Source organism: Erythrolamprus reginae, chromosome 9 (assembly GCF_031021105.1).
Source record: "Erythrolamprus reginae isolate rEryReg1 chromosome 9, rEryReg1.hap1, whole genome shotgun sequence".
Lineage (NCBI taxonomy): Eukaryota > Metazoa > Chordata > Lepidosauria > Squamata > Dipsadidae > Erythrolamprus > Erythrolamprus reginae.
Window position 1 is genome coordinate 53,626,288 of NC_091958.1, and position 15,483 is coordinate 53,641,770.

At 41.8% G+C, this 15,483-nt stretch overlaps 1 protein-coding gene across 11 annotated transcripts in view; it reads right to left on the reverse strand.

Annotated features, from left to right (window-relative positions):
• LOC139172333 (cytochrome P450 3A29-like) overlaps positions 1-15,483 on the reverse strand; it is a 106,532-nt gene that overhangs the window by 22,403 nt on the left and 68,646 nt on the right. For 3 of the 11 annotated variants that reach the window (XM_070761330.1, XM_070761333.1, XM_070761332.1), the window contains 10 exons: positions 15,298-15,397; positions 14,967-15,080; positions 14,395-14,483; positions 14,056-14,204; positions 12,425-12,552; positions 11,002-11,068; positions 7,823-7,983; positions 7,456-7,682; positions 5,131-5,293; positions 1,805-2,662 (listed from right to left, as the gene is read on the reverse strand). The exons of 6 other annotated variants lie outside the window; for them this stretch is intronic. In XM_070761330.1, coding sequence (XP_070617431.1) covers positions 2,567-2,662; positions 5,131-5,293; positions 7,456-7,682; positions 7,823-7,983; positions 11,002-11,068; positions 12,425-12,552; positions 14,056-14,204; positions 14,395-14,483; positions 14,967-15,080; positions 15,298-15,397 — 1,294 coding nt within the window. In that variant the 3' untranslated portion in view covers positions 1,805-2,566. Of the gene's footprint in view, positions 161-1,804; positions 2,663-5,130; positions 5,294-7,455; positions 7,683-7,822; positions 7,984-11,001; positions 11,069-12,424; positions 12,553-14,055; positions 14,205-14,394; positions 14,484-14,966; positions 15,081-15,297; positions 15,398-15,483 lie in introns of those variants that run through there. 2 more of the 11 variants (XM_070761325.1, XM_070761334.1) reach the window with 2 other exon arrangements.

Consider the following 15,483-nt stretch of genomic DNA (forward strand, 5'->3'; position numbering starts at 1 on the left):
CAGCACCAGCAGGCCCAGGAGGAGCAGGGCGAGCCCCCAGGTTTCCAGCGCCCAGCCGAGGACCGGGTCTCCCATGGCGAGCGCGGCTGCGGAGCCTCTGGCGAGCTTGGCAACTTCTGAGGCGCGGCTGGAAGTTCCCGAGGTTTTGTAGCCGCCCTCGGAGAGAGAGGAGCCAAGCCCAGGGCTCCTCCTTAGGACGGCCTCCTGGGGCCACTCCCCGGGAGGATTTCATACATCATAGACTGCCCGGCTCACGCAAGACTTCTGTAGAGGCTCGCTCCTTCTCTCGCTCCTTCAACTTCCTTCTTTCTCCTCCTTTCTCTGTCTCCTTCGCTCCCCTCTTCCATTCCTCTCTCCCCCATCATCATTCCTTCTCCTTCTCCTTCCTTCTCTTTCTCCTTCTCTCTTCCCTTCCTGTCTTCTTCACCACCATTTCTTCTCCTCCGTCATCATTCCTTCTCATCCTCTTTCTCTTTCTCCTTCTCCTCCTCTTCCTGTCTCCGTCTCCACCATTCCTTCTCCTCCACCATCATTCCTTCTCCTTCCTTCTCTTTCTCTTCTCTTCCCTTCCTGCCTCCTTCTCCACCACCATTCCTTCTCCTCCACCATCATTCCTTCTCATCCTCCTTCTCTTTCTCCTTCCTTCTCTTTATCCTCTCTTTCCTTCCTGTCTCCTCCACCACCATTCCTTCTTCTTCACGGTGGGCAGTTTAAGGTTGAAGTTGTGAGGGTCAGAGGAGGTAACAAGGCAGTTGGGTAGAGCATTCCAGGCATTGACTACTCTTGTTGCTAAAGTCCTATTTTCTGCAATCAACTTTGGAGGAGCTAACCTTGAGTTTATATCTACTGTTTGCCCATGTATTGTTGAGGTTGAATCTGAAGTAGTCGTTGACAGGTAAGACATCGTAGCAGATAATTTTGTGTACTGTGCTTAAGTCATACTGCATCTGATCATATGTCATTGATCGACATCCAGAAGGTGTTGTGCATCGGAATGAGGTCACCTTGTATGGTGAGGTCTTTCCCCCAATACTTTGTAATGACTGTTGTATTCAAAAGTTGTGTTTAGAGAGGATGCTAGTATGTTTTTATTGTGAAATATTTTCATGACCAACAGGTTCCTTCTCCAGGTACAGCAGTTCCCCACAAAAACTCTTTTATTTATTTCATCACCTTTCTACCCCATCAGTCAAGGAACCTCAAGGCAAATCCTAGGGAGATGCTGTAGGAATTTTATTTGGCAGAATTAAAACGAACCCTAGAGATTACTCGGAAACTTATGCTGGTACCCAACACAGCTCCTTGGATGCTTGTGGCACGAGTCCCATAAAATCAAGCATGTTTATTATTATTATTATTTTTAAAGTGAAGACTTGAGGGATCCCAAGATTAACGGACACACCCAACCTTCCTTGAGAAAGTGTCTAAACAGGCATTTAATTCTGTAGATTGAGATTGCTGCTGTTATGTGACATGAAGGCACAACAGGAAGGAAGGAAAATGGAGGGGAGGGAAGAGAAAGGAGGGAAGGAAAGAAGGAAGGTGGAGGGGGAGAGAGGAAGAGAGGGAAGGAGGGAGGGAGAAAGGGAGGGAGGGAAGGACGGAACAAGGGAGAAAGGAAAGAAAAAAGGAAGGAAGGAAAGAAGGAAGGAAGGAAGGAAGGAAAGAAGGAAGGAAGGAAGGAAGGAAGGAAGGAAGGAAGGAAGGAAGGAAGGAAGGAAGGAAGGAAGGAAAGAAGGAAGGTGTTCTGTCTGGGTTCCCCCAGACCTCAACACCAACTGGAAAAAACAGCCAGACACGCTGGTAAAAGCAAAAGTACTTTATAGCTTGAAAAATAAACACAGAGAAAAACCTGTTGTTCCCAACAGGCAGGCTAGGAGACTTTACAGCAGAGTCCTGATGTCAGACAATACAGACAATACAGCAAACTTCTTGCTGGCACACCCACCACTGTAGAGCATAAGACCCCCACCTTTTCCTCCCCAAGGTTTCAGTATTCAAAGTCACAAACCAGAATTCCAAGACGCCAAAGATCACAGCCAGGTCCCAGGACTCCCAAAGATAATACTCCACAAGCCAGGAAGGGTGGGTCTGCCTTTTAGCCTTTCCAGAGAGCACCACACCCAAAGCCAGCTGTTGCCTCTTTAGTGCTGAAAGTACCTAGCCAATTGGTCCCTTCTTTGTGTTGCTCTTCTCTGTCGCAGATCGATTATTGCTTGTGCATTTTCCTCTAAGGAATCCAGGCTGCTTGCTGGGGAGAGCTCCCTCTCGGGGGCCTCTGGCTGTTCCCCCTCTTCCTCAGCCTGGGATTCCTCCTCCTCGTCTGCCTGCACCTCCTGTTCCTCATCCTCCCCCTCTGAGCAGGAAACCGACAGAAGATCAGCCGTTCCCTGAGGGGCCTCGGACGGAATCACAACAGAAGGAAGGAAAGAAGGAAGGAAGAAAGAAAGGAAAGAAGGAAGGAAGGAAAGAAGGAAGGAAGGTAGGAAAGAAGGAAGGAAGGAAGGTAGGAAAGAAGGAAGGAAGGAAGGAAGGAAGGAAAGCACCACTGCAGCCTCCAGAAGGTCTACTCCCCATGTTTCACAACAACTCTGGGCACCAACTTCAATATGATGGGCTTCTTTATGCTGAGGAATCCTTTGTTTTCCAGCTCCAAGGGAATCTTTTCCATTGACAAAAGAAGGAGAGATAGAATTAAACAGTGGTGACTACCAAGAATCATGTTTTACACATATGCCTTTCCCTACGCCTACGCAATGCCTCGCATATATTCAACCACAACAACACACGAGCACGCAACAGATACAAACTTAAACCGCTCCAAATTCGACTGCAGGAAATACGAATTTAGTAACCGAGTAGTTAATCCATGGAATTCACTACCGGACTCTGTAGTATCATCACCCAACCCCCAAAACTTTACCCTTAGAGTATCCACGGTTGACCTCTCCTGATTCCTAAGAGGTCAGTAAGGGGCGTGCATAAGTGCACCAGCGTGCCTTCCGTCCCCTGCCCTAATGTTTCTCTCTTACTAGCATCATGTATATAAACATGGTTATATCTTTGCATACTACCCAAATGTACTTGACAAAATAAATAAAATAAACTAAACACTTTTTCCTTCCACTGTCGGTGTAGCAATTGATAAAAGTGCTTTACTAGGGGCTTCACTCTGTTGTCAGCACCAAAACTCTATTTTCAGTTAATTCCATTTTCAGTACCTACGAGACTGCCTTCTGCCACACAAATCCCAGCGGCCGATTAGGTCCCCCAGAGTTGGCCTTCTCCAGGTCCTGTTGACAAAACAATGCCATCTGGCGGGACCCAGGGGAAGAGCCTTCTCTGTGGCGGCCCCGGACCTCTGGAATCAACTCCCCCCCCAGAGATTCAAACTGCCCCTACCCTCCTCGCCTTCTGTAAAATGTTGAAGACTCACCTTTGCCACCAGGCGTGGGGGGTTAATCTCCCTCCCTCCTTTTTTCGATGACCTTTATTATGTTTATGTTCAGTCAGATTGAGTGTGTATGATTGTGTAATAGATAGGTTTTTATAACAATGTATTTTAAATTAGTTTTTAAAAGTTTTTAACATTAGATTTGTGTTTATGTTGTATTGCTGTTATGTTGTGAGCCGCCCCGAGTCTTCGGAGAGGGGCGGCATACAAATCTAATAGATGATTATGATTGTGATTGTGATTGTGATTGTGATTGTGATTGTGATTATGATTATGATTATGATTATGATGTCAGTACAACACAGCAAACGAGATCACTATGCTGGATTTTGTATTTCATCACCAGTCGGGCGCTTCATTATTATTATTATTATTATTATTATTATTATTATTATTATTATGTCAGTACAACACAGCAAACAAGATCATTATGCTGGATTTTGTATTTCATCACCAGTCGGGCGCTTCATTATTATTATTATTATTATTATGATTATGATTATGATTATGATGTCAGTACAACACAGCAAACGAGATCACTATGCTGGATTTTGTATTTCATCACCAGTCGGGCGCTTCATTATTATTATTATTATTATTATTATTATTATTATTATTATTATTATTATGTCAGTACAACACAGCAAACAAGATCATTATGCTGGATTTTGTATTTCATCACCAGTCGGGCGCTTCATTATTATTATTATTATTATTATTATTATTATTATTATTATTATTATGTCAGTACAACACAGCAAACAAGATCATTATGCTGGATTTTGTATTTCATCACCAGTCGGGCGCTTCATTATTATTATTATTATTATTATTATTATTATTATTATTATGTCAGTACAACACAGCAAACGAGATCACTATGCTGGATTTTGTATTTCATCACCAGTCGGGCGCTTCATTATTATTATTATTATAATTATTATTATAATTATTATTATTATTATTATTATTATTATTATTATTATTATTATGTCAGTACAACACAGCAAACAAGATCATTATGCTGGTTTTCTTATTTCATCACCAGTCGGGCGCATTATTATTATTATTATTATTATTATTATTATTATTATTATTATGTCAGTACAACACAGCAAACGAGTTCACTATGCTGGATTTTGTATTTCATCACCAGTCGGGCGCTTTATTATTATTATTATTATTATTATTATTATTATTATTATTATGTCAGTACAACACAGCAAACAAGATTATTATGCTGGATTTCGTATTTCATCACCAGTCAGGCGCATTATTATTATTATTATTATTATTATTATTATTATTATTATTATTATGTCAGTACAACACAGCAAACGAGATCACTATGCTGGATTTCGTATTTCATCACCAGTCGGGTGCTTCATCATTATTATTATTATTATTATTATTATTATTATTATTATTATGACATAGAAGTAAAACTTAGGCATTCGAGAATCTCTCACACACACACACACATACACACACACACAACATGGACTAAACTTCTCACCCTGATAACATGACCCTGTCTTTCCAAAGAGATCTTCCTTTCACATTCTTCACCTCCATGTGTCTTTAAACAAGACATACGCGTCAGGTGGACAATCGGTGGAGTAAACTCTTTAGCGAAGGAGGAGGAACCAGCTTCCAACCCAAGTTGTAAAACTCACCGGTGTTTCCTTGCAGGTTTGAAAGCGAAACCTTTGCAGTGCCACCACCAGGCCCATTTTCAGCACCAGGAAGGAGAATCGGATCGCGATGCAGTTCCTGGGACCGACTCCGAAAGGGAGGAAGACATACTGGTCACGGCTCTCTTTGTTCTCTTTGCTAAACCTGTTTGCAAATCGGAAAAGGATCATGGCTGAGTATGGCTACTCTTCCCAAAAGCTTGTGCCTCAGTTCTGTAGCTAAGACCCCTTTGCTCCTTCACCCCTGGATAAACTGGACTGAGACCAATGAAGAAAGATAAAAGTTTACCGAGAGAGATAGAAACATAGAAACATAGAAGTCTGACGGCAGAAAAAGACCTCATGGTCCATCTAGTCTGCCCTTATACTATTTTCTGTATTTTATCTTACAGTGGATATATGTTTATCCCAGGCATGTTTACATTCAGTTACTGTGGATTTATCTACCACATCTGCTGGAAGTTTGTTCCAAGCATTTACTACTCTTTCAGTCAAATAATATTTTCTCATGTTGCTTTTGATCTTTCCCCAAACTAACTTCAGATTGTGTCCCCTTGTTCTTGTGTTCACTTTCCTATTAAAAACACTTCCCTCCTGGACCTTATTTAACCCTTTAATATATTTAAATGTTTTGATCATGTCCCCCCTTTTCCTTCTGTCCTCCAGACTCTACAGATTGAGTTCATTAAGTCTTTCCTGATATGTTTTATGCTTAAGACCTTCCACCATTCTTGTAGCCCGTCTTTGTACCCGTTCAATTTTGTCAATATCTTTTTGTAGGTGAGGTCTCCAGAACTGAACACAGTATTCCAAATGTGGTCTCACCAGCATTCTATATAGCGGGATCATAATCTCCCTCTTCCTGCTTGTTATACCTCTAGCTATGCAGCCAAGCATCCTACTTGCTTTCCCTACTGCCTGACTGCACTAGAGAGATTTCTCGCTGGAGTTCAGTGTCTAAACTGTTGTGGTGGAATGCAGCCTGGATTCCCAGCAGGGAGGGGCTCCATTTCAGAGGATCAAGAGACTGAAATCTATACAGTTCGGTTGGCGGGAAGAGAATTAAGGCTGCCCTTCTATATCAATTCTCAGATATTTTAGGAGAAGAGTGGGCATAGCTGGGGTCATTAGCCTGGAATCATTATGTTCCACCCCTTAACCTTCATTCATCCTTATCTGGTGCCAATTTAGTGTTGAACTTTAGCTGATTCGATTTTTGGCTTGAGCAATAAATCTTCTGAATTGCAACGTATCATATATTCTGATTCACTGTCTCTGACAAGCATATTTTTAATGATGCAAGGATTTGCTTTAGTTTGGCAAGATTCTGTCTGTTTATTTTATTTATTTATTTATTTTGTCCAATGCACAATAATACACAATGAAGGTTATAGACGTTATACTCGAGTAAAATATATTAGAGAAAGTACTGAAGTGAAAATTTAGGAGTAGAATATATGAATAAGAGAATAGAAGGATATTATGAGAGTAGCATAAAAAGAATAGAATAGAAGAATAGTAGATATGAGATATGAGATATAGGAGAGACTATAGGACAGGGGACAGGAGGCACGCTAGTGCACTTATGCACGCCCCTTATTGACCTCTTAGGAATCTGGAGAGGTCGACTGTGGATAGTCTGAGGGTAAAATTGTTGGGGGTTAGGGGAAGATACTACGGAGTCCAGTAATGAGTTCCACACTTCGACAACTTGATTACTAAAGTCGTATTTTTTACAGTCCAATTTGGAGCGGTTACTATTAAGCTTGTATCTGTTGTGTGCTCTTGTGTTGTTGTGGTTGAAGCTGAAGTAGTCATTGACAGGCAGGACGTTGCAGCATATGATCTTGTGGGCAATACTTAGATCATGTTTAAGGCATCATAGTTCTAAGCTTTCTAGACCCAGGATAGTGAGTCTAGTTTTATAGGGTATTCTTTTGCAGGTAGAGGAGTGAAGGGCTCTTCTGGTGAAGCATCTTTGGACATTTTCGAGGGTGTTAATGTCCGAGATGCGGTATGGGTTCCAAATAGATGAGCTATATTCTAGAATGGGTCTGATGAAAGTTTTGGTAAGTAGTGTGAGATTGCCAGAGCAGAAGCTACGTAGGATTAGATTAACAACTCTTGAATCCTTTTTGGCTATGTTGTTGCAGTGGGCTTTGGCGCTTAGGTCTACTGGTGAGGAACCATAAAGAGACCTGTTTAGAAGCAGTTTCTGCTTAATTCATTTGGACTTCTCGAGGACTTATGCCCAAGAATCCTTTACTATGACACCCAGTTAGTGACAGCTAATTCCTCACAACATACCTCTCAGGTTTGTACTCTTCGGGCTCAGACCAATATTCTGGGATCCGATGTAGGACATACGCTGGAATGATAACCACGGTCCCTTTAGGGATGGTCACTCCATGGAGTTCTACTGTCTTTTTGCAAACTCTGTCAAGTCGTGCAGCCGTAGGGTAAAGGCGAAGAGTTTCATTCACCACCATATCTAGATATTCCATTTGTTGGAGTGCGTCATAGGTGGGAGGGGTCTGCACAAAAGGCCAAAACAAAATAAAGGAGTATATGATAAGTATGAAACAGTGGCTCAGTGGCTGAGACACTGAGCTTATCGATCAGAAGGTCGGCAACCAAGAGAGTCATAACCCCCCCCTCCAAAAAAGGGTCTTACCTGATTAGGAAAAGTGTCATTGATCTCTTGGTACAATTTCTCTTGGACATCGGGATGAATGGCCATACAATAAGACATGATGCTGAGAAAGGTAGCCAAGGTCTCATAGCCACCAAAAATAAAAAAAAGTGCCTGGGTCAAAATCTCTTTGTCTGTTAAAGCTGTTGGAGGAGAAAGGAAATCACAGAAGAAGGTCAAAGAAGATCAAACAGAAGATCAAACCCACGGCATTCACTCTCACACCGCACCTACACAACAGCATATATCTCAGATTGACTTGTGATCCAGGGGACCTGATTTGATCAACAACTTTAAACATTTTTGCCTTGTAACGCAAAGAATTATCCTCTAGGCTGCAGTATCCAATCCCTTCAGCTCTGCACCAGGGAAGGGTTACATATTTTTGTGTCGAATCACCCTGGTGTATTGAAGGAACATCACAGCTCCTTATTTGCCTCTCGGTCCAACCCAGGGCCATTTCCAAGGCAGTTAATTTTATTGATAGCTGACTATATATATATATATATATATATATATATATATATGTATGTATGTATGTATGTATGTATGTATGTATGTATGTGTATATGTATGTGTATATATATATATATATATATATATATATATGTTTTCGTAGATTTTCACGGGTACAGGTATGACGGTCTTGGTATATTCGGGTTTCTTCCCGTGTAGGATTTGGAAATTTCTGGCGACGTTTCGATGAGGTCTCACTCATCATCTTCAGGCTGGTGTTTCTGTCCTTTTTCTCAGGCGAAGACTGCGAGACCTGAGCTGCATTCCTTCTATAAATACTGGTGGCTGGGTGTGGTTTGATGGCTCAGTAATTGCCTGCTGTGTAGAAACTTCCTGGTGAGTCAGAGGGGTAACAATTGGGGTCGTTGATGTAGCTGAGGTATGCTGGTTAGTTAATGGTTGTAGATTAGGCGTGATGTCCTGTGTAGTTAGAACTTGTAGGCTGCTTGATTGCTTTACAATGTGTGTCCTGAGTCTGGTTTCTGTGGCTGGGATATGTTTGAGGGCTGGTTTCCAGATGTCTGGTAAGCGAGAGGTATCATCCCGCTTGTTCATATTTTGGGGATGTTTTTCTATCTCGATCGCTTCCATGATTATTCTTTTGCTGTAGTGTTCTGTTTTGGAAATTAATTTGGTACTGTCAAAATCAATTTCATGTCCTGTGGTTTTGAAGTGTTGGAAAAGGGAGGAGGTTTTTTCTTTTTTCTTTAATGCATTCTTATGTTCTGCAACACGTGCATTAACTCTCCTGTTTGTTTGTCCAATATATGTGGCTGGGCAGATTTTACATGGTATTTGATAAACTCCCTGGTTTTCAAGTTGGATATTGTCTTTTGGGTTTCTTAGGATGTTGGCTATTTTTTTATCTGTACCAAAGGCTGTCTTTATGTAGACACAACATAAAGACAGCCTTTGGTACAGATAAAAAAAATAGCCAACATCCTAAGAAACCCAAAAGACAATATCCAACTTGAAAACCAGGGAGTTTATCAAATACCATGTAAAATCTGCCCAGCCACATATATTGGACAAACAAACAGGAGAGTTAATGCACGTGTTGCAGAACATAAGAATGCATTAAAGAAAAAAGAAAAAACCTCCTCCCTTTTCCAACACTTCAAAACCACAGGACATGAAATTGATTTTGACAGTACCAAATTAATTTCCAAAACAGAACACTACAGCAAAAGAATAATCATGGAAGCGATCGAGATAGAAAAACATCCCCAAAATATGAACAAGCGGGATGATACCTCTCGCTTACCAGACATCTGGAAACCAGCCCTCAAACATATCCCAGCCACAGAAACCAGACTCAGGACACACATTGTAAAGCAATCAAGCAGCCTACAAGTTCTAACTACACAGGACATCACGCCTAATCTACAACCATTAACTAACCAGCATACCTCAGCTACATCAACGACCCCAATTGTTACCCCTCTGACTCACCAGGAAGTTTCTACACAGCAGGCAATTACTGAGCCATCAAACCACACCCAGCCACCAGTATTTATAGAAGGAATGCAGCTCAGGTCTCGCAGTCTTCGCCTGAGAAAAAGGACAGAAACACCAGCCTGAAGATGATGAGTGAGACCTCATCGAAACGTCGCCAGAAATTTCCAAATCCTACACGGGAAGAAACCCGAATATACCAAGACCGTCATATATATATATATATATATATATATCCCTCTCTTCCTCTCCCTCTCTCTCCCTCCCTCTCTCTCCCTCCTTCTCCCTCCCTCTCTCTCTCTCTTGTTCTCTCTTCCTCCCTCTCTCTTGTTCTCTCTCCCTCCTTCTCCCTCCCTCTCGCTCCCTCTCTCTTGTTCTCTCTCCCTCCCTCTCTCTCCCTCTCCCTCCCTCTCTCTTGTTCTCTCTCCCTCCTTCTCCCTCCCTCTCGCTCCCTCTCTCTTGTTCTCCCTCCCTCCTTCTCCCTCCCTCTTTCTTGTTCTCTCTCCCTCTCTCTCCCTCTCCCTCCCTCTCTCTTGTTTCCCTCCTTCTCCCTCCCTCTCGCTCCCTCTCTCTTGTTCTCTCTCCCTCCTTCTCCCTCCCTCTTTCTTGTTCTCTCTCCCTCCCTCTCTCTCTCTCCCTCTCTCTTGTTCTCTCTCCCTCCTTCTCCCTCCCTCTCGCTCCCTCTCTCTTGTTCTCTCTCCCTCCATCTCTCTCCCTCTTTCTTGTTCTCTCTCCCTCCCTCTCTCTTCTCCCTCTCTCTTGTTCTCTCTCCCTCCTTCTCCCTCCCTCTCTCTCCCTCTCTCTTGTTCTCTCCCCATCTCTCTCTCCCTCCCTCCTTCCCTCTGTTTCCCTTTCATCACATGAAGAACGTTAGCAGCTGTATTTGCTCTTGCTATTGAATATTGGCCCAGTAAAGGAAAAGCAGAAATAGGCCAATGGAATAGTGCAACCAATTTTGATCATTTGGCAAGCTCTTTCATTGTTACTCTCTCTGAATAAAGGTTTTTTTAAAGCCCTAACCAGGGGATAAAATAATGGGCTGAAGCTGACCAGACTAAGGACGCTAGCCAGATGAATATCTGGTGAGCAAATTATTTTCCCTATTTTGCTCCCGAAAAACTAAGATGCACCTTATACTCTGAAAAATGCGACATATATTTTTTTCCCAAAAGCAAGTTCTTTAACTTTACCTTTCTCTGGGTCCCCAGAGGCTGCAGCTTGAGCGTCTATCATGAGTTGAAGAAAATCAACTCGGTTCTGGAATGGTAGAGAGACCAAAAAGGGACATTAAGGATGTTCTGTCGAGCTCTCTGGTAGACTCCTCCCAAAAATGCACAGATACAATTTCAGACACACACGCACGTTTGAAAATTCAAAACGATGTTCTTTATCATGAAAATTCACTTAAACCAAGCCCTCTTTTGGTATAGCAAAGAGCACTGGTCTCCAAACAAACTGGTAATTTGTACAAGTCCCTTATCAGTTCTGTGATACTTAGCTTGCAGCTGTGAGGCAATTCACAGTCCTTCTTCTTTCACAAAATGAAACACACTTTGCTCTGGTTTAGTTTCAAAATGGGGAAAAACCAGCACAGAAAAGGTCGAAGTCAGTAAAGCAGTCACGAAACACAACGATCAGATAATCCTTCTCAATGGCCAAACCCACAGGCTGCTATTTATAGCAGCCTGACTAATGACCACAGCCCCACCCAACCACAGGTGGCCTCATTTTCTTTGATAATAATCTCTGAGTTGTTGCTGCCTATGCATCGCTCTCCGCATGCGTGGCTGTATCATTAACTCTTGTTTTGAATCCAAGGAGGAGCTAGATAATTGATCTCCTTCTGAGCTGTCTGCCACACTCTCCTCCTCCCTGTCACTCATGTCTTCTTGGTCAGAGGAGCCTTCATCAGCAGATTCCACCGGGGGGCAAAACAGGCCTGCAGCATGTGGATGTCTCCCCCACATCCACAGTCCTTAGGGCAGGAGCTGGGCCAGAGCTAACCACAACAAAGGAGATGGAACTGTCACTGATGGGTGCAATTGCACACTGCTGACATAAAAGACGTGTGAGGGGTCCTTGGTACTCTGTGACCTTGCGTGTTTGTTGCAGTGTTTCATGACCCAACTAAAGAACATCATCAGTGCTAGAAGGAAGAGGGGTTAGGAGGAGGAGGATGAGGATGACAACGATGACGACTGAGGTCCTTGATGCTTCCTAACAATATCGTTTAGACCAGTGTTTCCCAACCTTGGCCACTTGAAGATATCTGGACTTCAACTCCCAGAATTCCCCAGCCAGCGAATGCTTAAATGATAGCTTAAATAGCTTGAAATAGATTTAGACCAGTTGAAATCCAGATATCTTCAAGTGGCCAAGGTTGGGAAACACTGAGCTAGACAACATAATCAATTATTATTATTATTTATTAGATTTGTATGCCGCCAGTATCTGAAGACTCCTGCTGAAGTGTCTTTACTAAGGAAACTCTCTAATACCTGGTGTCCTCCACGTTTCCAAAGCAAGTTCAAAATTAAATCTGACACTTGGAAGGCACAACCTCATGAGAGCCATGGAAGAAGAGCAAGCATGAGACAAAAAGCCCAGACTGACCGTGTGGTCCTTCTTTTGGCGATCGTCTTTGATTTTCTTGATGACCTTGAGGAAGAAGTCTATGGAAGACTTGGAGAATATGCTGAAGTTGAGCTTATTTAGCACTGGGACAAGGAATGGGAAAAGGACTTCGGGGAGGCGTGGAGTGGGGAGAAAAGCAAATAGATTATTTGCGTGAACACAACCAAGCTATAACAAGCAACAAGAAAAACCCTTAGGAGGTCTCCATGAGCTTTGTCAAGGATGGTTTCTAGCAAAATTGTATTTATGTGTGATGGTAACAATTATGAATGAAGCAGCCTAAAACTGATTCAGTCAGCAAATAAATAAATAAATAAATGATGCTTAATAAAACCACTAGGTTCAGCAGCTAGTACAATAGTGATAGCCATAGCACTTAGACTTATATACTGCTTTATAGTACTTTACAGCCCACTCTAAGAGGTTTATAGAATCAGCTCTCTTGCCCCCCAAAATCTGAGTCCTCATTTTACCCACCTCGGAAGGACGGAAGGCTGAGTCAAGCTGGAGCCTGGTGTGATTTGAACTGCCAAATTGCAGGCAGTTGGCAGTCAGCAAAAGTAGCTAGCTTGCAGTAGTGCACCCTAACCATTGTTCCACCAAGTCCAAGGCTCATCAACAGCTTTCTTCTCCCCAACAGATTCTTAAATTACTATCCCCACTAATAACAACTAACACAGACTTGGGATGTTAGCCATTGAAGACCTTAAGTGATGCTAATTTAGGGTAAATATACTGGGTATGCCTAGTTTAATGAATATAAGCACTAGGGGGAGACATGATAGCAGTGCTCCGAGATCTTAGGGATTGCCACAAAGAAGAAGGAGTCAACCTATTATCCAAAGCACCTGAGGTTAGGACAAGAAGCAAGGGGTGGAAACTAATCAAGGAGAGAAGTTAACTTAGAACTAAGGATAAAATTCCTTACAGTTAGAACAATTAATCAGTGGAACGGCTTGCCTCCAGAAGTTGTGAATGCTCAAACACTGGAAGTTTTTAAGAAGACATTGGATAACTATTTGTCTGTTGGTAGTGCAGGGTCTCCTGCCCAAGCAGGGGGTTGGAATAGAAGACTGCCGAGGTCCCTTGAATAAATTGCTTGAATCCTCCTAATAATTTTTTCTCCAAATTTCATATTTTCAAATTTATAAATAAATAATTCCCAATTTAAATTATCAAATGCCTTTTGTGCATTTAGGAATATGAACGCTGCAGGTTTTCCTGGGTTTAGCTCATAATACTCTAATAAGTCCAGTATGTTTCTTATATTGTTTATAATATGTCTCTTTGGGAGAAAACCATTCTTGTCCAGGTGAATAACCCTAATTAATATATTTTTTAACCCTTCTGCCATAATTGTTGTGAATATTTTATCATCAGCATTTAGCAACAAGATTGGCCTATAGTTTTGGATCCTCTGTCTCTCTTCTCTATCTTTAGGAATTAGGACTATTAAAGACTCTGTCCATGAATTTTTTTCCCCTCTTTTCAACTAATGTTTGCAGAAAGATAAAAAAAAAGAAAAGTAGAAGAAGTTATGGGAATTTTACACATGTATCACCTGAATCCTCTATGAAAGGTATCCTATGTAGCCTACCAAGACATCTTACCAGACAACATTAGAACAGGGCCAAGGAAGCTAAATCTGTTGAATTTATTCATGTGCACAACAATAGGATCGTTGGGATTGTTGAGAGAATCAATGTTGACACTGAAGGAGCAGCTGGTTACCACATTCAAGCCGTAGGCTGAAAAGATCCTGGAAGGAATGAAGAAGCAGCATATTGTAGAGGTTCAACCATTGGAAGCAACCTCATGATATATTCAACAGATGATCTCAGGGAATCCTTAACAGTTGCACGAGGGATTCCACATATTATGGAAAAGGTGAATCCACTTGTATATGTTTGGAATACAAATTCCTAGCTAATCTCACAGATATTACTCACGTCTTCATATCCACGGTTTCCTCATTCTCCAATACCTTCTGAATGTTCTTCTCCAAGATTTGGTTATAATGGTTGATGACGGGCATCATCTAAAAGGAAGACCAATGGACAAGATGCTGAAGACACTTTGTAGAACGAAAGCAACAAGTCAGCTCAGCTAACCATTTCAAACTACTACTTCAACCCAAATGATTTGCTTGTGCATGAAATTTCTGCAACATTTAAAATGTACCTCTTAATATAACCTGAAATTTAACAGCTTGCAAACTTGATAGCTCTTTCCTCATTTGTTTTAAACACGACACAAGCACAATCAAACCTCTTATTTATTTAAAATCTACTTCTTATTATAATCTTAAATTTAACACCTTGCGGACTTGATAGCTGTTTGCTTTATGCACTGGGCACATCAAGATATTAAACTAGATCCCATTCATTGGGTGTTCTAGGATAGTGAAGGCAGACTTTGCTTAAAATCACCCACTGACAATGCTTCAGGGAAGATTGTGTTTTCTTCAGACAATAAAAGAACCTTTGAGAAGTCCAAAAGACATCCAACCCTCATTTCTTACCTCCTTCAGCTTCCCACTGGTGAAAGTGGGGGTCAAGGCATTGCGAGTCCTCTTCCAATGTTCATCGACCATGATAGTTAGGACTGCGTCCAGATTTCCATTCAGACCAAAGTTCTGAATAAGGTGAAATAGCAAGAAAATAAAAACAGAAATCTCTCATGTTGTTCTTCTCAGTCCTTTCTTTTCAATTTACAGTCTTTTAAACTAATTCTATCTATCTGTCAGTCTGTCTGTCTGTCTATATCTATCCATCCATCCATCCATCCATCCATCCATCCATCCATCTATCTATCTATCTATCTTTCTCACAACCTCAAGTTTGGATACCTACCCGGTGATTGGTGAAATAAGTATAGCATTCTTTGACCATGATGGTTTTAATGAGGTGTGGATCCAAAATGCACATCACAGGTTGCCGGCCATCAAATATTCTAATAGTCAAAATAAAGACAGATGTTTTGTAATGTAGGCTTTCTCTTTATGAGAAGACAGGATCGAGGCTTCCTATCTTCCAGCT